Source organism: Aquarana catesbeiana, linkage group LG05 (assembly GCF_042186555.1).
Source record: "Aquarana catesbeiana isolate 2022-GZ linkage group LG05, ASM4218655v1, whole genome shotgun sequence".
Classification (NCBI taxonomy): domain Eukaryota; kingdom Metazoa; phylum Chordata; class Amphibia; order Anura; family Ranidae; genus Aquarana; species Aquarana catesbeiana.
In genome coordinates, this window is record NC_133328.1 from 61984556 (window position 1) to 62012170 (window position 27615).

General features: G+C 42.9%; 1 protein-coding gene across 2 annotated transcripts in view; it reads left to right on the forward strand.

The window, feature by feature from the left end:
- The window catches only part of ACBD5 (acyl-CoA binding domain containing 5), a 58036-nt gene extending 31217 nt beyond the window's left edge, over positions 1 to 26819 (forward strand). For both annotated transcript variants that reach the window (XM_073629814.1, XM_073629815.1), the window contains 8 exons: positions 712 to 873; positions 3192 to 3398; positions 10010 to 10110; positions 11562 to 11733; positions 14140 to 14330; positions 20940 to 20987; positions 25381 to 25490; positions 26422 to 26819. In XM_073629814.1, coding sequence (XP_073485915.1) covers positions 712 to 873; positions 3192 to 3398; positions 10010 to 10110; positions 11562 to 11733; positions 14140 to 14330; positions 20940 to 20987; positions 25381 to 25490; positions 26422 to 26434 — 1004 coding nt within the window. In that variant the 3' untranslated portion in view covers positions 26435 to 26819. The remainder of the gene's footprint in view (positions 1 to 711; positions 874 to 3191; positions 3399 to 10009; positions 10111 to 11561; positions 11734 to 14139; positions 14331 to 20939; positions 20988 to 25380; positions 25491 to 26421) is intronic.
- The last annotated feature ends 796 nt before the right edge of the window (positions 26820 to 27615 follow it).

Consider the following 27615-nt stretch of genomic DNA (forward strand, 5'->3'; position numbering starts at 1 on the left):
TTTTGCAGAAGAGACCTACTATGGGGTTGATTTTAATGAAACTGGAGAGTGCAGAATCAAGTACAGCTCTTCATGGTAGCCAATCAGCTTCTCACTTCAGCTTCTTCAAACAATGCCCCGTGCACACGGCCCAAAAATCGAACGACATATGGCGATTTTTGAAGCGATCATACGATAATCTGATAGTTCGTACACAGCTTTCAAGAGCCGATCACGACTGTTCATCCGAACAGATAAACACGAAAACTTTTCTCATACGATATTAGATTGTACAATTTTCATTTCTAATCAGTACAGTATTCGTCCGAAAATACAAATGCACTACATTACATCACTTTTGATTTTATATATTTTTTTTTCTTTCTGTCGTTCGTGATTTATTGTAACTTTTAGTAACCTCTTCAATTTCTACTTGCGACTAGCAAGCAAAAAAAGTCAGATGATCTTTCGTCCAATTTTCGGATTGTGTGTACAGGGCATAAGCTTTGACAAAACCTGGAAGTCGATTGGCTACCATGCACCGCTGCACCAGATTTTGCACTCTCCAGTTTTTAGTAAATCGACTCTTATGTCTTTTCTGCAATAAAGAACTTGCCTGCTTTCAATTTTAATTTTAAAGTTTTTAGTTCTGCTTTAAATCAGGTGTGTGTGTGTGTGTTTTAACACTGCAGAGGCCTGAATTATGTTCTGTAAATGTTTGTCCCTCTTCAGAGCTGAGCACCGCTCTCACCTCCACCCCAAACGGTAAAGCTGTGAATGGAAAGGCGGAGAGCAGTGACAGTGGAGCGGAGTCCGAGGAGGAAGATGCTGGGAGACGGGAAGAGGAGGAGGAGGAGGAGGATGATGATGGAGAAACGGAGCAAAGTGAACAAGGTGGTAACATTTTTAGAAAATGAAGATGTGCTTATACTGTAGTATTTACACCTTTCAGATTTAGTGGTATTACTGTGAAATGAATTATGCTCTGTATTACGGATGAAATGTTAATTTTCTCCATAACCTTCTCAGCTACAGTGTTCTTTGAATATATCTAATGCCAATTTTTTTTTCTAGTTTGGGAAATAGTAGGGAGTGGCTTAGGCCATTGTTTCTTCTACATTCTGTGCCCATTGGGGGGAGATTTCCCTTCACTTCTTGTCCTGGTGACACAACGGGAAGTGCGAGGAAATCTCTCAAAAGTGAGAGAAATTCCCTCCTTAAGTGGTTCTAAAGGCAATTAAAAAAAAAAAAAATGAAAGATGTTAAACTTGCCTGCTCCATGCAACGATATTGCACAAAGTCAGTCCCCCCTCACAAGTCGAGTGAGCAGGGAGAGAAGAGCTGCAAACAGAGGCAAGGCTGGATTGATGAAGAACTCGGCTAAGTGTTTAGAGGGGGGGGTTGGAGGAAATTTGTGTGTGTGTTTTCCCTAATGCATTAAAGTGGATGTAAACCCTCACATATACCCAGTCAAGTGAAACAAATCCTCCTACATAACTTTTACTTGTATATCTGCTGTCTTCCCCTTTCTACACATAAGAAAAAAAGAAAGGACAAAGCCTTCCAAAGGGGTCGCAGTAACTGAACACTATGAATTTAATTACATTTTATTTAGAAAAAACACACCATAATATCAAATATGACAAAATACCAAAAATAGCAGTTTGCGTGTAACCTTCCAAAACATTTAAAAAGGGGAATCGCAGCTGCACACAAATCCACACAATCAGACATACACACTGCTCAAAGGATGGGAGTTGATTGAAGTATTGTTGATCAATATATTGCATATACTATCATCCTCCTTCTTAATTAAGCAGTGCATTATGGTCGTCCCAAACAGGATATGTAGCTGAAATGTGGATGCACATAAACAAACTAGTGGATATATCATGGGCCGTCCTAAGTCATTAGTACACAAATTCAACTGTGGCACCTAGGATTAGGAGCTCTCATTTGTCTGTTGGAGACACGGGTGGCTTAATTGTATAGGCTGCAGTGTCCAGTAAGCAAGGCTGCGGAGGTAAACTTCTTAAGTGTAATACTTATTTAAAAGTTCACTGATCCATCACAGGTAGGTTTGGGGAGGGAGGAACACAGCAGGGGGAGTTGGTGTTGTCAGTCCACAGCTAATCAGCAAGTTCAGCTGAATAATAGCAATGTAAGATACTCTCACCAATATCTGTGTCTCATACCTCCACTCATCCTTTCTGAACTGAGCTCCACTCCTGAAGTCATCGGGTTATCCCCTTGGGAAGTTGATCAAGGTGTTGGATCCAGTGTCATCCCCGCATGCAACAAGCTCTCAGCTGTTCCATCGCCACCCCTACGACATCACGAACATGTTGACGTTATGCTGACATGTTTCGCCAATAACAGCTAACTTCCTCAGAGCAGAGGAAGGGGGGGGGGGGCTTCAGCACAGAAAGTTTTTCACCTTTTTAAAGTGGTTGTAAACCCCATTCATGAAATCTGACCTGGGCACATATATCTGTAGTGTTTACTTATCTCTCTCCAAAGCTCTGAGTTGCGTGTCTTTCTGCTGCTCCATTCCTGTTTTATCAGCATGAGAACTTCTGACAAGCTCTCTGACACACGGGATAAAATCAGCTGGAAATTTTGTGCCTGGGAGGGAACTTTAGAGATACAGTAGATTAGCAGAGAGCTGGTCTATTCAGACTGCAGCTCTGCAAGTTTCTTCCTTCCTCTGCCTACGTGGAGGGGGGTTGTCCCTTTCCTCCAATCAGCTCTCACACAGTGTATGCCCAGACTCCCCTCCCACTGCTTAAACGGGAAGAAAGATTTGTATCTGGATGTGCACATTCTAAAGAATATAGAAAGCTGAAGACAGCAGATATACATGTAAAACTTATGTAGGGAGATTTGTTTCATCCCTGTGTATCATCTGAGGCTGTTCACTTCACTGGGTATATGTGAGTTTTTACATCCACTTTAATGCAAAGAATGCATTAAGGTGAAAAACCTTGAGGCTTTAGAACCACTTTAAAACCCATGTCGTTTTAGCTCAGTTTTGTTTGTTTTTCTTTTTTTCTTTTTTGTTTTTTTTTAGATTTTAAAGCTTGCTCCCTCTAGCAATTTCAAGCCTTGTTAATTTTAGCATCCTAAACAAAACTGGGGGAAAAAAACATGTTTTAAACATTCCAGAGCGATTCCCTCCTTTCTGACTGGTTTCCCCATTATTTTTGGTACAGAAGAGAAGGCAGTACAGCAGGATTCGGCTCCAGAGCCTTGCCCAGGCGGGACAGTGGCCAATGGTTTACTCATCAATCACAGTTACTATGTTCCAGACATTCCCAATCTCTCAACAACCAAGTCTGATCTCAACAAGATTGAGGAGGAGACTGGAAAGGAGCCCAACACCGAGGATGATGGATATAATGATGTGGATGAAAAGAAAGGTAAGGGGCAATCCTGAGACGTGCACCCTGCCATCTTAGCCACTATATGTTCATGTATACAGTGAATGCAAGCCTTGTGTGCAATAAACTAGTGTTTATAAGAATTTAGCCCATCAGCTTTTCCTGGATGCTGCTGTCACTAATGCCTAGGCATTAGCTGAATAGTGAGTTAGGCCCCTTTCACGTGATCGGTCTGATGGGGTCCGCCTGTTGGTTTTTTCAGACGGGCATGATCAGACCCTCCATTCACTTCTAGGGAGCGGCGGATGTAAACGGACTTGTGTCTGTTTACACCTGCCTACCTCCAATCCAACCAATACAAAACTAAATTGAAATTTGACCTCAAAATTAACACTGCACTACCACATAAGACTATGTAGGGGGCATCTACTAAGCTGCTTCTTGATATTTAAAGTTGGTAAGATATTCAGGTAATATGTGTAATGGCATTACAACCAACAGAGTTTCTAATTATTTATTTATTTTTTTTTAATATTTTCATTATTGTACTTTCTGCTTGTCAAAAAAACATTTTTGTTTGTAAAGACATTATATATCACAATGGCTAAATCTGTGTCTGTAGTGTGTGTTCAAACCTTAATACCATAAATAATAACATAACATAAATAATATGTTCATAGATTTTTACTCCGTGAGTATATAATGAGTTTGGCAATTATAAAGAAATGCTTAAATAATGCATTCAAATGTAACTAAACCCAATTGATTTTAGTAGACTAAAATGTACTGGCGATTTATTTATTTATTTTTTTGACTAAAATGCAACTAAAACAATTCAGATGACTAAGATATGACTAAAACTAAAATGGCATTTTAGTCAAACGACTAAAACTAAATAGAAATTTGATGTCAAAATTAACCCTGCTACTCGTACCATTTTATTGCATTGCGTCTCTGTTTAGTGTATATTTATGTGGTGGACAGAATGAGAATTGTATAATGGCAGACAAAGAACCCTAATGTATTTTGAAAGTTTGAGTCTTTAAAAATGAAAAAGGATTGGCACTACCTCTCCTCCAGCCACAGAGGTGAGTGGTCCTTACTGCAGCGCTGAATGGCGCTCACTTGATGTGTTAGCACTTATTTAGCACAGCAGTGCAGGATCCCAGATGTGTAAGACAGCCTAGGATCACAAGAGGTTGGTTGAATGACTCTGGCCGTCATTCAACCTGCAAGACTAGTGACCTCCAGTGGTGGGGAAGACAGACTAACTGGGGAACAGCGCTGAATTTAAGGCAAGTGTTTTCTTTCTTTCTTTTTTTTTTTTTTTTCCCTTCTTTTAACCACTTGCCGACCGCCTCACGCAGATATACTGCGGCAGAATGGCACGGGCAGGCAAAATCACGTACTTGGTAAGTGATTGCCTTCCCGCGGGCGGGGGGGTCCGATCGGACACCCCCCGGTGCCCGAGGTGGTCGGCTTTGGTCTGGCAGCAATCAGAGATGAGGGGGAGACCATCCATTCGTGGCCCCCCCTCGCGATCGCTCCCAGCCAATGACAATCTTTCCCTGCCTCTGTGTAGTACACAGAGGCAGAGGAAATGATGTCATCTCTCCTCGGCTCGGCAGTTTCCGTTCCGGCGCCGAGGAGAGAAGACATCTGAGTGAGTTGCACAACACAACACCCCCTTATCGCCCCCCCCCCCCCACCCCCGTCAAACTGACACCAAGCAGTTGTTTTTTTTTTTTTTTCTGATTACTGCATGGTGTCAGTTTGTGACAGTGTGGTAGGGCAGTAAGTGTTAGCCACCTTTAGGTCTAGGGTACCCCCCTAACCCCCCCCCCAATAAAGTTTTTAACCCCTTGATCACCCCCCCCCCCCCCCCCGTCGCCAGTGTTGCTAAATGATCATTTTTCTGATCGCTGTATTAGTGTCGCTGGTGACGCTAGTTAGGGAGGCAAATATTTAGGTTCGCCATCAGCGTTTTATAGCGACAGGGACCCCCATATACTAATTAATGTTTTAACCCCTTGATTGCCCCCTAGTTAACCCTTTCACCAATATATCATTTAGTGACAACTTTGTGCAAAAAAAAAAAAAAAAAATTGTCACTTTCCCGCAACTTGTGTCAAAATATAAAATATTCCATGGACTCAACATGCCTCTCAGCAAATAGCTTGGGGTGTCTACTTTCCAAAATGGGGTCATTTGGGGGGGTTTTATGCCATCTGGGCATTTTATGGCTTTCAAAACTGTGATGGGTAGTGAGGAGTAAAATCAAAAATTTACGCCCTTAGAAATCCTGAAGGCGGTGATTGGTTTTTGGGGTCCTGTATACGGCTAGGCTCCCAAAAAGTCCCACACATGTGGTATCCCCATACTCAGGAGAAGCAGCTGAATGTATTTTGGGGTGCAATTCCACATATGCCCATGGCCTGTGTGAGCAATATATCATTTAGTGACAACTTTTTGTTGTGTTTTTTTTTTTTTTTTTGTCATTCAATCACTTGGGACAAAAAAAAATAATATTCAATGGGCTCAACATGCCTCTCAGCAATTTTCTTGGGGTGTCTACTTTCCAAAATTGGGTAATTTGTGGGGGTTTTGTACTGCCCTGCCATTTTAGCACCTCAAGAAATTACATAGGCAGTCATAAATTAAAGGCTGTGTAAATTCCAGAAAATGTACCCTAGTTTGTAGGCTCTATAACTTTTGCGCAAACCAATAAATATACACTTATTGACATTTTTTTTACCAAAGACATATGGCCGAATACATTTTGGCCTAAATGTATGACTAAAATTGAGTTTATTGGATTTTTTTTATAACAAAAAGTAGAAAATATCATTTTTTTTTTTTTTTTTTCAAAATTTTCGGTCTTTTTCCGTTTATCGCGCAAAAAATAAAAACGGCAGAGGTGATCAAATACCATCAAAAGAAAGCTCTATTTGTGGGAAGAAAAGGACGCAAATTTCCTTTGGGTACAGCATTGCATGACCGCGCAATTAGTAGTTAAAGCGACGCAGTGCCAAATTGGATAAAGTGCTCTGGTCAGGAAGGGGGTAAATCCTTCCGGGGCTGAAGTGGTTAATAGGCTGTTACCTTTTTTATTCTTAACTGGAGTTCTACTTTAAGTCAGCCAAAAAAAAGATTCAGAATATGCAGAAACCACCACAGGGCACTTCAAGTCCTAGCTTTTAAAGTCTAATAGCAGTGATGTCCATGAGATCCAATGTAACCAAAAACAGAAACCCCAACAGGGCAACTGGATCCTGCAGCTTCTAGATAAGGACCCGAGATGATCCAAAACAGCTCAAAAGACAAACACTGTAGCATAGGATTCACATTCAAATTAAAGCATACATTTATTAACAAAAAGCATTGCACAATTGCAGTTCAAATCTTTGTAGATCTGCATTGGAAACAGAGGGCACTAGCAGGGAACCGTGGCAAAGCTGTATTACAGAAGTGGCAGCTCTCTATCCCATAGCCGGAAATACAGAGACCCAAACTGCCAGCGGTCGAGAGTCCGCCAATACACAGCGTTCTCAGCCGCAATCTCCTGCCTCGCAGTGACCTTTATGTGCAGGGGGTACACGGGCAGTAACATAGAGGTCACTACGAGGCAAGAAATGGCAGCCGAGAACGCTGTGTATTGGTGGACTCTTGACTGCTGGCAGTTTGGGTCTCTGTATTGCCAGCTATGAGATCAACAGCTGCCACTTCTGTAATGCAGCTTTGCCACGGTTCCCTGCTACTGCCCTCTGCTTACGAACATTGTGTGCTATGCTTTTTTGTTAATAAATGTATGTGTTTTTTTTTTTTCTAATGTGGATCCCGCGCTCCTCTGTCTGTCTAATAAAAGGATTCAAACTTCCCATTATTTTTTTTTTTTTTGCATTGACAGTTTGTAAATGTACACAATGGTTGTCATATTTACTACTTAAATATGCTGTTTGTGTTGTTGTGCTGCTGATGGATTTCACTTGACATTGTACTTTTCTCTGTCAGTGCAAGTCTACCAGCCTGTTTTGATTGGCTGATGACATGTGAAGATTGCTTTTGCAATTTGTCTCCCCAGACTTCCTCTAGACTTTTATATAGAGATGGCCACCAGGCAGAGACTTTGCACATTTAAAAATGCAGTCTTGAAATTTCTGAACCAAATACAAACGTGAAAGCTCTAAATTCTTTTTTCCATTAATGTAACAATGATGAACTCGCTGAAAATACACTGTGTTCCCCCTTTTCCCCAGAGTGCTGTGAGTTCCAGACAAGCCTCAGGAGTCCAGGGAGGAGGAGGGGGCGGTTGGAACGCTTTACAAATAATATTTTAATCTCCCGGGTCTTAATTAGTATTCTACAAAACTGGCACTGTCTACATTGAGCACATTGCTCGGCTTCACTTTTTACTGATGCAGAGTATCCTTAGGACATTATTTTACTGATGTAGCCTTTTCATGAGCGGACAGACCCTAAAGAAGTTGGGAGACAACTCATTTTTTTAGGCCAAGCCCCTGTTCACATTTAAAATTGTGCGACTTCATCTGAAAGCACGCAATTTCAAAGCCCCATCTCAGTGCGACTTTGGGCTCAACTTTGAAGACCTCTGTGCCGCTTCATGCACAGATGTCTATTCAAGTCACACCTGAAATCACCAAAAGTAGTGCCTGTACTACTTTTTCATATCGGTGTGGCACCACAAGGTCAGTGTCGCACCGATTAAAACAGTGGGATTGCCAGCTATAGAATGCGATTTTGTCATGCAATTTGACCTGTCTAATCACATGACAAGTCGCTTCGGTGTGAATGGGGGCTCAAGGGCTACCTGAAAAAGCTGTTAAAATCGATTTGAAATCCTCCCGAAGACCTCTGCAATCCTGAACCCCAGCTTACAGGCTCTCACTCCTTTTAGGGATTGTTCCTCCCACGCACAATTCAGCAAAGTTCTGGAGCCGCTCACCACTTCCAAAGGATAAATTCAGCTTTATTGTAAATCACAGAAATGCTCCACCCAGTATCTCCCCTTCAATGTTTTATACCCCCTACTGGGACTTAAAGTAGAACTACAGGCAAAACTTTTTGTTTTGTTTTGCCGTCTGTGTCCTATTGCAGAGATTTCCCTTCACTTCCGGTCCTATAGCCAAACAGGAAGTGAGAGGAAATCCTTGCAAATTAAGGGATTTCCTTGGGGACCCCAGATCACCAGAACTAGTGTCCCCATTGGAAGATTTCCCCTCCTATTACTTTTCTGGGGACAGCCCCAAATTAGGGATTTTCTTTTACTTTCAATGATAATTGTAAACAGGATAAATAGAGAGGGTGACTCTCCCTAATGGGGACACAGACAGCAATAAAAACTAACCCCTCTGCATGCTATCCAAAACTGAAAAAAAAAAGTTTGCCTTTTTAGTTATACTTTAATTGTAGAGCTCCACGATTAAGTCCAAATAGGTGGTGAAATGCGTTTGCAGGACCCTGGCTGGAGTGTCTGTGCTTGTGCTGAACAAAAAAGGTCATTTTACCCTTTAGAAGTGGTGAGCGGCTCCAGATCTTTGCTGAATAATAAACAAAACCATGTTGTAACATCTTGGCACTAGTTGACTTCAGAAAAATCTGTAATGTTGGCTAATTTTTTGCCCCTTACCCATAAGCACAAACACTGTTATCAGCTTGTTTCAATTTCTCTCAGTACAGGCTAAAGTAAACCTTTCATAAGACAAATATGGGGCCTGCCATTGCTGACCTTCTTCTGAAGACTCCAGTTACCTGGCTGTTATGGTGACCCTCTGGTTTCAGTATTTTCAGTATTTTATTTATAATTTCTTCAATTATCATTGATATGATGGTTTTTAATTATTGATCCAAAAAAACTTGCATATTATTAGAGTTGACGTAATATCAGAAGACTTTTCTTTGCATATTTGTTCTGGGTTAGTGCCAAACAAAATGGTCAGAATTGCAGCCAGGCAGCTAGTGTTTGGTAAATGAGAATTCTACAAGGGTGGCCTCCGTGAGTCTGTCTGGAAAACGTATACCTAGCACAGGAACCATCTGTTTGCTTTCCCCTCTTGGTTGATGGACCTCTGTGCTTTGGGATGGGATTGAGATACTGGGCAGTTTGTAAAGAGCCTGATTTGGCACTTGCTTGGGCATCATCATGCCAGCTCTGTATCCAACCCAAACTCTACCCTTCGACTACCTGTGCAAAGGTTAAAAACATAATGGGAGAAGTGAAGAGAGCAATATCATTAGACATGGAATTGGCAAATCTTTATCATGTTTTCCTGGACCAGTGAGTTTTGAAAAAAAATAGAGCATGGTATAACAAGAGGAGAATTTAAAAAAAGAAAAAAAAAATAAATAAATAAATATATATATATATATATATATATATATATATATATATATATATATATATATATATATATATATATATATATATATATATATATTATAGTATATTTATTGTATAATATATTTTTCAGTAGCTTTTCTGACTTTGCAGCAGTCTGGAAGGCTCAGGTAGGATTTTTAAAGGCATTATATGTACTCGATATTGGTAACCCAGTCAATGCAGGCAAAGTGTAAGCACCAAATTAACGGTCCAGGAATGTGGACATTAGTGAAAACACAGTCTTGTTTTGCAGATAATGATTGCACAGAGGATGTTGCTGCAATGCAGCACTGGACGAGTGACTCAGACAGCGAGATCTTCTGTGACTCTATGGAGCAGTTTGGACAAGAAGATGTAAGTGGGACATCCCAGTGTGCCTGAATCCAACATTATGCAGACACGGGTGACTGCATCTGTGTTTGTCAAATATCTATTTTATTCTACCAAGTGGCCTAAAAAGGTGGTGTGTGGGGTGTTTTTTTTGTTTGTTTGTTTTTTTGTTTTTTTTTATTTTACCATAAGTTTTTTTTTATTTTTTACCACTTTATACCAAATCGGCACAGACATTTGCAGTGTGTACTAGTGCACCATCAAAAAGAGCTGGAATCTTCAAAATTGATGCTAACTTGTAAATTGCTGTGAACATATTAAAACAAGACCGTACCAGAATAAAATTACTGAATCACTTTCATTTGATTGTAATTTGAGGATTAAACCAGGTTTAGGGTGACAAACCTCATGGAAATCTTTCAGTAAAACCTATATTAACTGTTAAAGTCCATCTGCGCAACATATTTTGCTAAGAGCTGGTTTACACTGAATGTGATTTTTGAAATCGTGCTACTTTTAAAGCCTCCATGTGCAGCTTGCTGACATCTGTGCGACTTCATGCACAGATGTCTATGCAAGTCACACATGAAATCGACCAAATTAGTGCAGGAACCTTTTAAAAATCTGTGCAAGGCAGAAGTGCACCGATTTTTAAATGGTTCCATAGGCACTGTTAAGTTTTCTAAACCCGAGAACAAAAATGTAATATATGGCTGCTTATAAGTCCTTAGATGGTGTGATTGCATTAGTTTTTCCCGACAGTGAACATTTTTATGCAAGTGCCAGAAATGTAGTGTCCTTGTCAGTGCAAAACTGAAAGCACAAACATATCAGCCATCCAAGCTGTATTCTGTGACTTCTAAATTTCAATCCCTATCTAGTGGCGTTTAAGACCCCCTTTCACACAGGGGTGGTAGCAGTAAAGCGGCACTAGTTTTAGCGGTGCTTTACCACTGTTATAGCGATGCTTTTCAGCCGCTAGCGGCCAAAGAAAGGGTTAAATGCACGCATGTTGCGGCGCTGCTGAATCGCTTTGGAGGCTCTTTGGAAGTGTTGCCTATTCATTTCAATGGGCAGGGGCGGTGGCAAGATGCTGCTTTCAGGATATTTTTCCCCGTCCTGCAAGCGCACCACCCTAGTGTGAAAGCACTCAGACTTTCACACTGGGGTAGCACGAGAGGCGATTTACAGGCGCTATTTTTAGTGCTAAAATGCCCCAATGTGAAAGGGGTCTAATAGAGGATGATCTATTTGAAATTAAAATAAGGAGAGCAGCCTGGGCTACTACCATGGCTCTCTCCATAGATACCGTTAGCGTAGCCACCCTGGGTCAGGAAGTGTAACACTGGTAGGGTCACCAGGTGAAAATAAATGAAATATCCTGAAAAAAAATAATGAACCACTTATACTTATTTAGATGTGCTTTAAAGTAAATATCCAGCCAGTTGTTGATTGATCCCTCTCTGGATTTGCAGGTAGATCACAGTCAGCTGATAGACGCCATGTTGACTGAGGACTCCTCTGATGTCTGGGCTGGAGGGGAGGTAAAGGATGGTGGAGAAGATGGGAAACCATCTGGCCGAGCACCACAGAAGGAAAAATCTGGACCTGACAAAGCTGAATACTACAATTCTAGGAGAGGAAGAGGTGTGTTACCACTGGTGTGATGTAGGCCCAAATTCTGGAAGTGTAATGCCCCGTACACACGGCCGGATTTTCCGACGGAAAATGTGTGATAGGACCTTGTTGTCAGAAATTCCGACCGTGTGTAGGCTCCATCACACATTTTCCATCTGATTTTCCGACAACAATTTGAGAGCAGGATATAAAATTTTCCGACAACAAAATCCGTTGTCGGAAATTCCGATCGTGTGTACACAAATCCGACGGACAAAGTGCCACGCATGCTCAGAATAAATAAAGAGATGAAAGCTATTGGCCACTGCCCCGTTTTATAGTCCCGACGTATGTGTTTTATGTCACCGCGTTTAGAACGATCGGATTTTCCGACAACTTTGTGTAACCGTGTGTATGCAAGACAAGTTTGAGCCAACATCCGTCGGAAAAAATCCTAGGATTTTGTTGTCGGAATGTCCGATCAATTTTTGACCGCGTGTACGGGGCATTACACTGGATGTGAAAACAAATCTTGTATAATTTTTTTTTTTTTTTTTTAATTTTTTTTTATTAAAGAAAGACATAGCAAAGACAATCATATGATACAAAATAGATACATATTTAGAAGTCAAAGAGAAAAATATAGGCTGCAGATTATATTCACCATAAAAATAAGGTGTAAAACTCAAACCTATCTCTTAGCAATAGAATTTTATAAAGTATTATTATAACTTCTGAGTAGAGGAAAAAAAAAAAAAGGAAGGAGAAGATATTATAATAATAATGTTTGAGCTTTAAAGTCAAACATATTGAGGAGAAATCTTTGCATTGGTAACAAATCCTATATATAATGTAAGGTCTGCTGTTATCAAACTTGTATTTTATCAAACTTGTATCTTATCAAAAAGGATTTTCAGGAAAACTTCTAACAGGTCCCAGGATTTTCCAGACCTAGAATTACAGATTTTACCCTCAGTGCCACTTCCTGTTACAACCTATACCATTGTTTTGTAGAGCAACCTTTGCATTTTACTGCTTTCATTCTAGTCCTTAAAGTCTCGTGAGTTTCACTTCTGAGCATATGTATTGGGTATTGGAGACCTTTTACACTGAAATATTTCATGACTTAACCTCCCAAGCACCACTGACTACCTTCTGAAAATGCTAATTTGCTGGCTTTTGTACTGACCCTTTGGCTTGAATCCTCTGTCATTTTTGCTGAACAGTTATGCAGCCTAGGAAAGTTTGGGTAATGTCTGAGCTCTTAATTTACAGTCCATTCTTATTTTGGTTAGTGACATAGTTTTGAATCCAGGGAAACGCCAGCCAAACCACTTAATTTTTGATAGACTCCTGAGGGTTTTTAGAGTGTTAGGTTTTTTTTTGTGATCTGTGTCCCTATTGGGAAGCTTTTACTTCCTATCAGAACAACATCCCTCCAATGGGGATTTTTTCATAGTGTGGTGAAGTCAGATCTCATACCAGTATTTTTATTTCTGCCTGTGCCTTCCCATCCTAGTGAAAACCACTGCTCAATTTCTTGTGTGGGTGTCACAGGGACAGAAAGAGAGATCCCTTTTTGAGGTCATAGACCAATCTAAAACCTTACAGACATTTTAACTCCCTTCCACTCTTTTCAAAGCTTAACAAAAAATTCAAATGGCTGGAGTTAGGCTTTAAGGCACTGTTAGGTTGCAGAAAGCACAATATAAAGGCACCCCACAAAAGAGCTCTTATATTCACCTCTCCAGCAGATCATGTCTCCTACCTTCCCTCTGTTCCAGAGCTGCAGCCTTCGACAGTTGATTTGGAATTTGGCTCTTCCCTCACCATGCACAATGGCTCCATCCTTTAACCCCTAGGTCAGCGCCAAGTCATGCAATGGCAAAAGGGGACAAAGGATGGGCTTGGCAGGGAACACAGGCATTCATCACTCTAATGTCTAAATGTCAAATGCCAAAGCAAGTGATGAAGGCTGCTGATCCTTTTTTTTTTTTTTTTTTTTTTTTGAGTGAGATGGTAATTTTTCAGGCATTGTATAATTTATTGGGCAGATTTCATTCTTACTCAAAATGATGCTGCTAACATGATACATATTATACATTTATGGACAAAAATTACCATATCTCAAGGAATGGGCGTACGATGCTTGAAGCAGTTTTGACTTGTGAAACGCGTTGGTACAGACCAACAGTATATATCCACATCATCTTATGCATTTGTACTGTTTTTTAATATGATATATTGCAGCATTTGTAACCTATATGTGGCAGTTATACATCAGTCCACCGTTTATTTTATTGGGTATGAATCAATATTGTTTTTAATAAAATTGAGTACGATGCCTCTTTAAAGTTCCCTATTTTTGGGGAGTAGTTTCCTTCTAATTGCCTTGGTAATTTTTATATTAATTTCTCTGGAAATGTCTCTGTCCAGCCAACCATATGCATCCTGTTGGAGAAGGATCCAGAGGGGGACAGATGGGCAGCGGTGGAAATGGAGGAGGTCGCAGGGGACCTAACAGCAGTCTAAACGAGCACATTGCTGTTGTACTCGTGCGATTACAGGAGGACATGCAGAATGTTCTGCAGAGGCTGCAGACATTGGAGGCCCTTACTGCTTCACAGGTAAAACTGCTTTCTGTGACACATGCCAAAGGTGTTACTACAATGTAGGTGATTTATTTTCACATAATCATTATTCCATTTTTGCTGCTTAGCCAAGTAGATCCTTCAATCAATTTATTTTATATAAAATTCCTTCCTGCGGCTACAGCCGCGAGCAGTAATTATTGAATTCTGCCAGCCGGGAAGGCTCCCCACGCCCCCCCCCCCCCCCCCCCAGATGAAAAAGAGTATGTGATAAATAAAAAATATCGACAATTCAATAAGAAAACTAACAATGTCAATAATCAAAGAAAATCAAAATTATATACTAAGCAATAATATGTGCAATTTGTCTGTGATATATGACCAAAGTGCAACATGCAAGAAAATATTAATTTAAAATCCAAGTGCTGATTGCATAACAATAGAGTATCCACGTCTAAGTTCAACAAAGTTCATAAGTAACAACCGTAAAGTGCATAAACATAGTGTCCATAAAAACTGGTATCCATCATGCTCATCTTTAACAGTGTGCAAAATAAAAATATAGAAGAAAATCCTATCACTTGTGGCCTGCTTTGCTCTCCCATCATCTGCCACTGAATCTAAAACACTATATCACAAGTCACATGGTTAGTAAGGTTGAATAAAGACACCAGTCCATCCAGTTCAACCTGAGTGAGTGTGGATGTGTCTACAATTATCCCTATTTTTATTTTAAGGTACTACCCATTATAGCGCTGTCAATTTAGGTAGCGCTCCACACATCGCACACTCATATTGGCCCCGACCCTCAAGGAGCCCACAATCCAAGGTTCCCAACTCACATTCATATACTAGGCCAATTTTGGACAGAAGCCAATTAACCTACCAGCATGTCTTTGGAGTGTGGGAGGAAACCGGAGTACCCGGAGGAAACCCACACAAGCACAGGGAGAACATGCAAACTCCAGGCAGGTAGTGTCGTGTTTGGGATTCGAACCAGCGGCCCTTTTTACTGCTAGGTGAGAGTGCTAACCACTACACCACTGTGCCGCCCGCCAAGTAGGGATGAGCGAACACCCCCTGGTTCGGTTCGCACCAGAACCTGCGAACGGACCGAAAATTCGCACGAACGTTAGAACCCCATTGACGTCTATGGGACTCGAGTGTTCGAAATCAAAAGTGCTCATTTTAAAGGCTAATTTGCATGGTATTGTCCTAAAAAGGGTTTGGGGACCCGGGTCCTGCCCCAGGGGACATGTATCAATGCAAAAAAAACTTTTAAAAACTGCGTTTTTTTTCGGTGATTTTAATGATGCTTAAAGTAAAAAAAAAAAAAAAGTGAAATATTCCTTTAAATATCGTACCTGGGGGGTGTCTATAGTATGCCTGTAAAGTGGCGCGTGTTTCCCGTGCTTAGAACAGTCCCTGCACAAAATGTCATTTTTAAAGGGAAAAAAAGTTATTTAAAACTGCTTGCGGCTTTAATGTACTGTTGGGTCCTGGCAATATGGATGAAAATCAGTGAGACAAACGGCATGGGTACCCCCCAGTCCATTACCAGGCCCTTTGGGTCTTGTATGGATATTAAGGGGAACCCCGCACCCAAATTAAAAAAGGAAACAGCAGTATACAGGCTCTGTACTCTGAACAGCAGTATACAGGCGGTGCAAACAAGACAGGGACTGTAGGTAGAATCTGTTTGTAATTTTGGTACATTTTTAACGTGTTTAGCTCCAGCCAAAAAATCTATTTTAAGCTTTTTGGAAAACACAGGGAAGGGTTATCACCCCTGTGACATTTGTTTTGTTTTGCTGTCTGTGCTCCTCTTCAGAAGATTTCACCTCACTTTTTGTCCCAATGACAAATGTTTTTTGAAAATTTGTTTTTTTTTGTGAAACAAGGATTGGTGATATTTCAAAAAAAATTATTCGCTTACATCAGCATCAGGTGCTTGGTAGCTGGTGGTGATCCAAGACTGATTCATTTTTATGAAGGTCAGTCGATCGACCGAGTCGGTGGACAGACGCACCCTGTGATCGGTTACAAAGCCTCCAGCAGCACTGAATGTGCGTTCCGAAAACGCTGGATACAGGACAGGCCAGTAGCTCAATTGCATACTGTGCAAGCTCTGGCCAGTGATCCATCCTCAAGACCCAGTAACCCAGAGGATTTTTGGTGGGAAAGGTGTCCAAGTCAGATCTTGCCCCTAGGTATTCCTGCACCATGTAAAACAGACGCTGGCGATGGTTGCTGGAACCGATCATACCTTGGGGCTGAGGACTAAAAAATTGTCTGAATGCATCGGCCAGATGGCCACCTTCTCCACTGCTCCTTCTTTGACTGACCGAAGCCTCAGCAACACGTTGTCCAGAAACAGGAGTTTGTAACCTCCCAGTCTCTGGAAATGCGTTGCACAGACCTTTCTGCAAGGCCTCCCGAAGATGTTTCATCCTCTGCTCCCTCTGTGACGGCAACATAAGGTCCGCAACCTTACCCTTGTAACGTGGATCAAGGAGGGTTGCCAGCCAGTATTGATCCCTCTCCTTGATACCACGAATACGAGGATCCTTCCGCAGGCTTTGCAGGATCAGGGAGGCCATGCAGCATAGGTGTGCTGAGGCATTTGGTCCGGAGTCCTCTGGGTCACTAAGGACGACATGGTCCGCAGCCACCTCCTCCCAGCCACGTACAAGTCTATGTGTTTCTGGGGACTCATCCCTTAAATACTGCTGCTGATGCTACATGCCAGGCTCCACCTCCATACTAACACAATCATCCTCCTCCTCCTCCTCCTCCTCCTTGTCCTCCTGTGTGATCGGCAGGCACGCAGGAACACTGTCTGGATAAAGGGGGCCTTGAGCGCTAAGGAAGTCCTCTTCCTGCCTCAAGTGCCCTGTCCATTATTCCATGCAGCGTGTACTCCAACAGGTGGACAAGGGGGACAGTGTCACTGATGCATGCACTGTCACTGCTCACCATCCTCGTGGCCTCATCAAATGGTGACAGGACAGTGCCATGCATCCCTGATCATGGCCCACAGGCGTGGGAAAAAAAAAAACAAGCTCCCCTGACCCTGTCCTGGTGCCATAGTCGCACAGGTGCTCATTGATGGCACTCTGCTGTGTGTGCAGCCGCTGCAGCACGGCCAACGTTGAGTTCCACCTGGTGGGCATGTCACAGATTAGGCGGTTCTTGGGCAGGTTAAACTCCTTTTTGGAGGTCAGCCAGCCGAGCACTGGCATTATATGACCGGTGGAAATGCACACAGACTTTCCTGGCCTTCCTCAGCACATCCTGTAAGCCCGGGTACCTGCCCAAGAACCGCTGCACCACCAAGTTAAGGACGTGAGCCAAATAGGGCACATGGGTCATTTGTCCCTGTCGGAGGGCAGAGAGGAGGTTGGTGCCATTGTCGCAAACCACCATTCCTGGCTTAAGTTGGCGTGGCGTCAACCACCTCTGAACCTGCCCCTGCAGAGCTGACAGAACCTCTGCCCCAGTGTGGCTCCTGCCCCCCAAGCACACCAGCTCAAGCACCGCATGGCATCTTTTGGCCTGCATACTTGCATAGCCCCTTGAATGGCTATGGAGCACCGCTGGTTCCGAGGACAAAGCACAGGAAGAGGCCATAGAGGGAGGAGAGAGGTGTGTCACAATCATTAGTAGTGGCATTTTGGAGGCGTGGTGGCAGAACAACATCCAACACTACTGCACCTTGTCCTGCATCCTTCCCAGCTGCCAGCAGAGTCACCCAATGCGCAGTGAAACTTGGATAACATCCCTGTCCATGCCTTCTGGACCATGAGTCAGCGGTAATATGCACCTTACCGCTGACCGCCCTGTCCATCGAGGCCAAGACATTGCCTTCCACATGCCGGTAGAGAGTCGGAATCGCCTTCCGTGAGAAAAAGTGGCGTTTGGGTACCTGCCACTGAGGAACCGCACATTCCACAAACTCACGGAAGGGGGCAGAGTCTACCAACTGAAAAGGCAGCAGTTGAAGTGCTAGCAATTTTGCCAAACTAGCATTCAACCGCTGGGCATGTGGATGGCTGGGAGCGAACTTCTTTCGGCGGTGCAGCAGCTGGGGCAGGTCAATTTGCCTGGTACAATCTGACGTCAGTGTACCGAAAGCAGATTGCCCACAAGTACTTGACTGTGACACACCTAATTCTACACCTTAATTCCTCTCAGTGCAGGTCTCAGAGGACTGAAGGTATCGTGGGGTTGGAGATCTCAGCTGATGAGGAGCAAGGAGAGGTCCTCTTTGTTCTTTGGTGTGGGTCTTTTAGATACGCTTGCCAACGAACTGCATGGCAGGTCAACATATGTCTGGTCAAGCATGTGGTGCCCAAGCGGGAGATGTTTTGGCCACGCGAGATACGATTGAGACATATGTTGCAAATAGCAGCAATGCGATCTGATGCACGCGTCTCAAAAAAGGCCCACACCAAAGAACTTTTTGAATAACGCGCAGAGACAGCAGCGCCCTGCACATGCAGAGCTTTGGGGTGTGATGCAGTCAGTGTGCTGCCCTTAGGCTGGCCCCTGGAGGGCATCCTGCCTCCTTAGTGATGTGCCGCCTCCTCCTCTCTCCTATCAGGCACCCACGTTGAGTCAGTGACCTCATCATCCCCTCCCTCCTCATCACTGGAGCAAACCTGGCAGTATGTTGCAGCAGGGGGAGCATGACTGCCAGATTGCTGTTCTCCTTGGGCACCCCCTCTGTCCATGCTCACGTTACTGCCTTCATCTAGCTCAGTATCATCATCAGAGCCTTCTAAACGCTGGGCATCCTCCTGGAGCATGTACCCAGCACTGTGGTCAAACAGTTTGAGGGACTCCTCAGGAGGACATGGTGGGGCTAGGGAAGGAGTCACTGATGCCATTGAGCCGAGGGAAGAGGCCGCTGCTTTGCCAGACAAAGTACCCTGAGCATGGGGGTGAGAGGATGAGGACAGCTTGGTCATCCACTCGACCAAGTCTTCCGCATGTTGCGGCTCAACACGGCCAGCTGCCGAAAAAAAGGCCAAGCGTGTCCCACGGCCACATGCTGATGAGGATGCACCGTCTCCATGACCAGCACTCTTGCCTCTAGACACAGAGCCTGCTTGCCCTCTTTTATTGGCTTGTGACTGTCTGCCTCTCCTTGTTGGCCTTCCAGACATACTAATGGCCTGTAGCTGCACTAAGCTGGGATATATATATATATATATATATATATATATATATATATATATATATATATATATATATATATATATATATATATATATATATATATATATATATATATATATATATATATATATATATATATATATATAATACTGATACTGCAGCTAGCAAAATCAACTGCCTGCCTGTAGCCTGTAGTATGAAAACACCACCAACCTTCTACAGGTAGCTTTAGCTGAACACTGTGCAGAGGTCGCACTACACTAACTTGTAGCTTTATCTGAACACTGTGAGGAGGACGCACTACACTAACTGTAAATAGTCTAGCTGCCTGACTGTGGTACTAATAGGATCAAAAGAACACCAGCAATTATCTTCAGGTAGCTGTAAATACTGTAACAAGACAAGCCTGCCTGTCAGTAGGAAGATAACCGGAACGGATCTAGCTAAACTGAATACAGTATGTATGTATGTGTGTGTGTATATGTATGTGTGTGTATATGTATATGTATGTATATGTGTATGTGTATGTATATATATATATATATATATATATATATATATATATATATATATATATATATATATACACATACATATATATATACACATACATACACTGTAAGTGCAGCTAACTCACTGACTGTCCTGCCTAATCTATCTAACTTAAATCAAATGACACTATCTTTTTCAACGCCGGAACACACACTACACAGGGCCGCCGTACAGGCGGCCTTATATAGTGTGGGGCGTGTACTAAATCCTCTGAGCCATAATTGACCAAAGCCTCCTTGGCTTTGGCCAATCATCAGCCAGCAATGCACTGCGATGCCGCAGTGAATTATGGGCCGTGACGCGGCAATTTGGCGAACGGGCAAACAGACGATGTTCGAGTCGAACATGGGTTCGACTCGAACACGAAGCTCATCCCTAATCACAAGGAATTGACTGAGGGCTGCTAGATACTGCAACACCCAGAAGAATTTGTAATCGTTAGCTGCAGTTTAAATGCATTCAAACTTTGCTTGACTTTACCACTTGTCTGGCGTTCATCCCTTTTGTTAATATATTGCGCCAAATTCATGAAGTGTCTGTGACACACTTTTGGTTCGGACAGCGACTCTTACACCAAATTCCAGTAGTTCTAAAGTGCACCACTTTTACATTGTGCTGTATTAAATGTGCCAAATTTTTAAATAAATGACGGTTCATAGCTTATAAAAGTGGAGCTAATTATGAGCAACTCTTTCTTGGCATAGAGCGAAACTGGCACAGACAGATTTTGTAGAAGTGTCGCATGTGCATTCTAAAAGTGGTGACAGATGCGCCAAATTCAAGTACTAGTTCTAGACCAGTACATGAGTTTAATGCACCACTTTTAGAACACGAGAGACTTTTGCACAATCTGCACCAGTTTTCATGAATTCCAGGGTAAGTCTTTAACTGTCATCTCTATTTTTTTTTTAGGCAAGATCGATTCAACTTGAATCTAATCTTCAGCAGCTTACGAACAAGGTAAGCTAAAATGTTGTGTCTGTACTATGGATGTGTAATGTTATCTTGAGTGTTTAAAGTAAGTCTTTCATAAGAGACATGTGCTGCATTAATAATTTTATTTATTTTATTTTTTTTGGGTGAACTGAACCTACCATGTTTTGCAAGTTGGTGGTTTGCTGGCTGTCATGCTTATTCTACATTTTCACTGCTTAGTAAGCCTCTGACTTGGAGCAGTTTTACAAGTTTGGAGTTTCCTGACTCCATATATATCTGGGTCCGTGGATCACTAAAGCTGGCCTTGAGCTTTATGGGATGTTTCACAAGAGGCTACTGCCCTTAGCCAACAAAAGCATAGACCCAACTTCTGTTTATGGAAAGGGACAGGGTAGACCAGAACAGACATGTAAGGATCCTCACTGCCTGGCACATTGGGAAAAATGATTGCAATTAGACAATGATATACGATACCACATATGTATGTTATTTGTTTGTACCCATAGTACAGCCCAGAAACAATGCACATTTTGCTTTCTTTTTTTACCTAAAACACACTGACACTCATTTAAAAAAATAAAATTAAAATCCTGCCCGGAATATATTGACTCTGACCTTTTTGACCCACACCTTGATCTAAGTATTTTTTTTTCTTTTAATTTTTTTTTTTTAATTTGTTTTATTCTTTACACACACTTGCAAAGACAGAAAGATGCAATGCATCTTTCCTCTCTTTTCAGAGAGAAACACAGGGGCGAACTTCACACTGACTTATTAATGTGGTAGTCAATCAGAGGCAACCACAGCAGTCAGGTGACCCGGGATCGGGAGTTCCTGGTACGGGACTCGGGGCTCTCGGTGAGACCCTGGTCTCTGTGCTGGGAGCGTGTTGTGTGGCGCACTCCCAGCACAAAGACAGATATGCATAAATGCGGGCCCCATGGAAAAAAAGTCCAGTGCAGTGAGGCCGCATATGTGTTATATCAGCGTGACGGGTTTAAATCTCTGAAGGGCCGACACTGGCAGGTAGGGATGAGCTTCGAGTTCGAGTCGAACTCATGTTCGACTCGAACATTGGCTGTTCGCAAGTTCACCGAACAGCGAACAATTTGGGGTGTTCGCGGCAAATTCGAATGCCGAGGAACACCCTTTAAAAGTCTATGGGAGAAATCAAAAGTGCTAATTTTAAAGGCTAATATGCAAGTTATTGTCATAAAAAGTGTTTGGGGACCTGGGTCCTGCCCCAGGGGACATGGATCAATGCAAAAAAAAGTTTTAAAAACGGCCGTTTTTTCAGGAGCAGTGATTTTAATAATGCTTAAAGTCAATCAATAAAAGTGTAATATCCCTTTAAATTTCGTACCTGGGGGGTGTCTATAGTGTGCCTGTAAAGGGGCGCATGTTTCCTGTGTTTAGAACAGTCTGACAGCAAAATGACATTTTGAAGGAAAAAACTCATTTAAAACTACCCGCGGCTATTGCATTGCCGACAATACACATAGAAGTTCATTGATAAAAACGGCATGGGAATTCCCCAAAGGGGAACCCCGAACCAAAATTAAAAAAAAAAAAATGACGTGGGGGTCCCCCTAAATTCCATACCAGGCCCTTCAGGTCTGGTATGGATATTAAGGGGAACCCCGGCCAAAATTTAAAAAAAAAAATGACGTGGGGTTCCCCCTAAATTCCATACCAGACCTGGGTCTGGTATGGATTTTAAGGGGAACCCCGCGCCAAAAAAAAAAAAAAAAAAAACGGCGTGGGGTCCCCCCAAAAATCCATACCAGACCCTTATCCGAGCACGCAACCTGGCAGGCCGCAGGAAAAGAGGGGGGGACGAGAGTGCGGCCCCCCCTCCCTCCTGAACCGTACCAGGCCACATGCCCTCAACATTGGGAGGGTGCTTTGGGGTAGCCCCCCAAAACACCTTGTCCCCATGTTGATGAGGACAAGGGCCTCATCCCCACAACCCTGGCCGGTGGTTGTGGGGGTCTGCGGGCGGGGGGCTTATCGGAATCTGGAAGCCCCCTTTAACAAGGTGACCCCCAGATCCCGGCCCCCCCCCTGTGTGAAATGGTAAGGGGGTACATAAGTACCCCTACCATTTCACGAAAAAAGTGTCAAAAATGTTAAAAATGACAAGAGACAGTTTTTGACAATTCCTTTTATTTAAATGCTTCTTCTATCTTCCTTCATCTTCTGGTTCTTCTGGCTCTTCTGGTTCTTCCTCCGGCGTTCTCGTCCAGCATCTCCTCCGCGGCGTCTTCTATCTTCTTCTCCTCGGGCCGCTCCGCACCCATGGCATGGGGGGGAGGCTCCCGCTCTTCTCTTCTTCTTTTCTTCTTTTCTTCTCTTCTTCTCTTCTTCTCTTCTTCTTTTCTTCATTTTCTTCTCCGGGCCGCTCCGCAATCCATGCTGGCATGGAGGGAGGCTCCCGCTGTGTGACGGCGCTCCTCGTCTGACAGTTCTTAAATAACGGGGGGGCGGGGCCACCCGGTGACCCCGCCCCCCCTCTGACGCACGGTGACTTGACGGGACTTCTCTGTGACGTCACGGGGAATGCCACAGGGAAGTCCCGTCAAGTCACCGTGCGTCAGAGGGGGGCGGGGTCACCGGGTGGCCCCGCCCCCCGTTATTTAAGAACTGTCAGACGAGGAGCGCCGTCACACAGCGGGAGCCTCCCTCCATGCCAGCATGGATTGCGGAGCGGCCCGGAGAAGAAAATGAAGAAGAGAAGAAGAGAAGAAGAGAAGAGCGGGAGCCTCCCCCCCATGCCATGGGTGCGGAGCGGCCCGAGGAGAAGAAGACAGAAGACGCCGCGGAGGAGATGCTGGACGAGAACGCCGGAGGAAGAACCAGAAGAACCAGAAGAACCAGAAGATGAAGGAAGATAGAAGAAAGAAGAAGCATTTAAATAAAGGAATTGTCAAAAACTGTCTCTTGTCATTTTTAACATTTTTGACACTTTTTTCGTGAAATGGTAGGGGTACTTATGTACCCCCTTACCATTTCACACAGGGGGGGGGCCGGGATCTGGGGGTCACCTTGTTAAAGGGGGCTTCCAGATTCCGATAAGCCCCCCGCCCGCAGACCCCCACAACCACCGGCCAGGGTTGTGGGGATGAGGCCCTTGTCCTCATCAACATGGGGACAAGGTGTTTTGGGGGGCTACCCCAAAGCACCCTCCCAATGTTGAGGGCATGTGGCCTGGTACGGTTCAGGAGGGAGGGGGGGCCGCACTCTCATCCCCCCCTCTTTTCCTGCGGCCTGCCAGGTTGCGTGCTCGGATAAGGGTCTGGTATGGATTTTTGGGGGGACCCCACGCCGTTTTTTTTTTTTTTTTTTTTTGGCGCGGGGTTCCCCTTAAAATCCATACCAGACCTGAAGGGTCTGGTATGGAATTTAGGGGGAACCCCACGTCATTTTTTTTTTTTTAATTTTGGCCGGGGTTCCCCTTAATATCCATACCAGACCTGAAGGGCCTGGTATGGAATTTAGGAGGACTCCCACGTCTTTTTTTTTTTTTAATTGTGGTTCGGGGTTCCCCTTTGGGGAATTCCCATGCCGTTTTTATCAATGAACTTCTATGTGTATTGTCGGCAATGCAATAGCCGCGGGTAGTTTTAAATGAGTTTTTTCCTTCAAAATGTCATTTTGCTGTCAGACTGTTCTAAACACAGGAAACATGCGCCCCTTTACAGGCATACTATAGACACCCCCCAGGTACGAAATTTAAAGGGATATTACACTTTTATTGTTTGACTTTAAGCATTATTAAAATCACTGCTCCTGAAAAAACGGCCGTTTTTAAAACTTTTTTTTGCATTGATCCATGTCCCCTGGGGCAGGACCCAGGTCCCCAAACACTTTTTATGACAATAACTTGCATATAAGCCTTTAAAATTAGCACTTTTGATTATTCATGTTCGTGTCCCATAGACTTTAACGGTGTTCGCATGTTCGAACGAACTTTTTTCCTGTTCGCATGTTCTGGTGCGAACCGAACAGGGGGGTGTTCGGCTCATCCCTACTGGCAGGTATTTAGGTTCTGCTGTAGTGCACATGTGCCACCAGAGGGCAGAGAAATAATTAAACAGCAGTACAGTTCCTTTATTGTCCATTTAGCAGGCTGGGTGTTTTCTTGACCAAACTGCTCTGCTGCTGTGGTTGAAGTTGAGAACCTGGCTGTGCTGTCTGGAAGGTAAGGCTTTCAACACGAGACTGGCTGAAGAGATGCAAAAATCCCTTAGCAGGTAAAACACTCTTGTGAAAATGTTCTGTCTCACATTGGACTTCACATACTGCAACTCATTGCTCGGAAAGTTTCTGTTTTTCATAGCAGTCAACTCTTCCATCACAGAGAAGAAATATTTAACTTGTTGGCTTAACAATTAACTGTTACTGTTTTATTCTCCAGAAGCCATCATGGTGGCCCTTCGAGATTTCTTCTGGCACCTTGGCATTTGCAATAATCTGGCCATTTGTTGCCCACTGGTTAATCCATTTATATCTGCAAAGGAAGAGGAGGTTTGTAGCACTTTATTATTTTAATATTATTCCTATTTTACCAGATGATATTTTTAAAATTTAATCTAGAAGATGTGTAAATCTGTTATGGCTTTGCAAAATTGTGGATCTTCTGCTACCTAAATTCTGGTGGCAACTTTCTTGCAATGTGAACAAGCAAAAAAAAAAGACCGTTCTAATGTTCCTATCCCAAATATCAGCCAACATGATATATAATGAACTGGTGAAGGTCATATAAAAAAAGCTGGTAGGGTCACAACATGCTACAAAAAAAAAAAAATAGCAACTGATCACACACACAGGACACATACTCGCTGTGACCAAAACGAAACCATGTAATGTAAGAAGGCTTCAGCTCTGTTGTCCACCTGCAGGAGAGGTCCCTCAGATGCATTTTGCCCCCTAGTGGGCCAAGTTGTTCAGGCTGCCTCAGCGATTAGGCCCACTAGGGGGCAGGACGCATCTGAGGGGACCTCTCCTGCAGGTGGACAACAGAGCTGAAGCCATCTTACATTACCTGGTTTTGTTTTGGTCACAGTGGGGGGAGATTTTTTTAAATATGGTGCACACAGAATCTGGTGCAGCTCTGCATAGTAACTAATCAGCTTCCAGGTTTTATTGTCAAAGCTTAATTAACCAAGCTGAAGTTAGAAGCTGATTACTATGCACAGCCACACCAGTTTTAGTAAAATTGTCATCCTGTGTGTGATTGGTTGCCATTTTCCTGTAACTTTCTTGCAATATCATCCAATTTTAATCTCAACAATTGAGTGCATCAAGGCAATCTATAATAATTTTATATGGCAAAGCTAGTTATAGGTTACTCTGAAGTTAGGTTTGGGGACTATTTTGTTAACCTCACCCCCCCCCCCTTTTATTTATTTATTTTTTATTTGTTTTATTAATTTCTCACTTTTCTTTAATTCTGCAGGAAGCCTACCTGAGCCCAGACTTGACGAAGCCTGTGAAGACTCACCTGGGACATCTTGTGATGGTCCTGTGGAGGATGGAGTGTCCTCTTTGATATAGAAAATTCCTTGCACTATGTGAATGATAACAAAATAAGGACTAATTTTACTAAAGCTTGAATACAGAAAATATTAAGCTGGCAGTAGCATTAATGTGTTCTTTTATCACCTTTTGAATGAAAACTAAATTATTTTTAAACTTATTAAAAGCATGTACTAGATTACACTGAAAATATACCAATAGAGGTACAAGGGAGGTTAGCAGATCCTAGTTATGATTTTATCTAAACAAAATCACTGTAATAAACAAACTGGAGATTCTTTTCAGAATATTTACTTTAGTAATAAAAGTTTACAGAAACATTGTTGTCCCTGGAATATATATATTTTTTTTAATGGTCCCAATATAGCCTTTTTAAGGCATATAAGGATGTCTAAACCCAATCACATGAATATATACAGTGCCTTGCAAAAGTATTCACCCCCTTGGCATTTTTTCGTATTTTGTTGCCTTACAACCTGGAATTAACATGGATTGTTTGAGGATTTGCATCATTTAATTTACAGAACATGCCCACAACTTTGAAGATTTTTTTTTTTCTTATTGTGAATCAAACAACAAATAGGACAAAATAACAGAAATAGTCCATGTGCATAACTATTCTCCCCCCTAAAATCATTACTTTGTAGAGCTACCTTTTGCAGCTATCACAGCTCCAAGTCGCTTTGGATAAGTCTCTATGAGCGTGCCACATCTTACCACTGGGATTTTTGCCCATTCCTCCTTGCAAAACTGCTCCAGCTCCTTCAAGTTGGATGGTTTGCGCTTGTGAACAGCAATCTTTAAGGCTGACCACAGATTTTCTATTGGATTGAGGTCTGGGCTTTGGCTAGGCCATTCCAACACACCTACATGTTTTGTACGAGTGTTTTGAGGGGCACGTGCGCTTCAAGAGCGGAAGAACACGAGTGATAAGGATGGCCTTCAATGAGCTCAACCCCCAAAAATGTCAAAACCATTCAGCAACTTGTGCTTGATGTACATTGGAGAACAATCGTGTGTGCCACTCAAAACAACTCATTGAACAACTCATTGTAGCATTGCCGTAAACTTGCTGAGTCATGTCAAACATCTCAGGCAGATGTGCCCAGTTTTA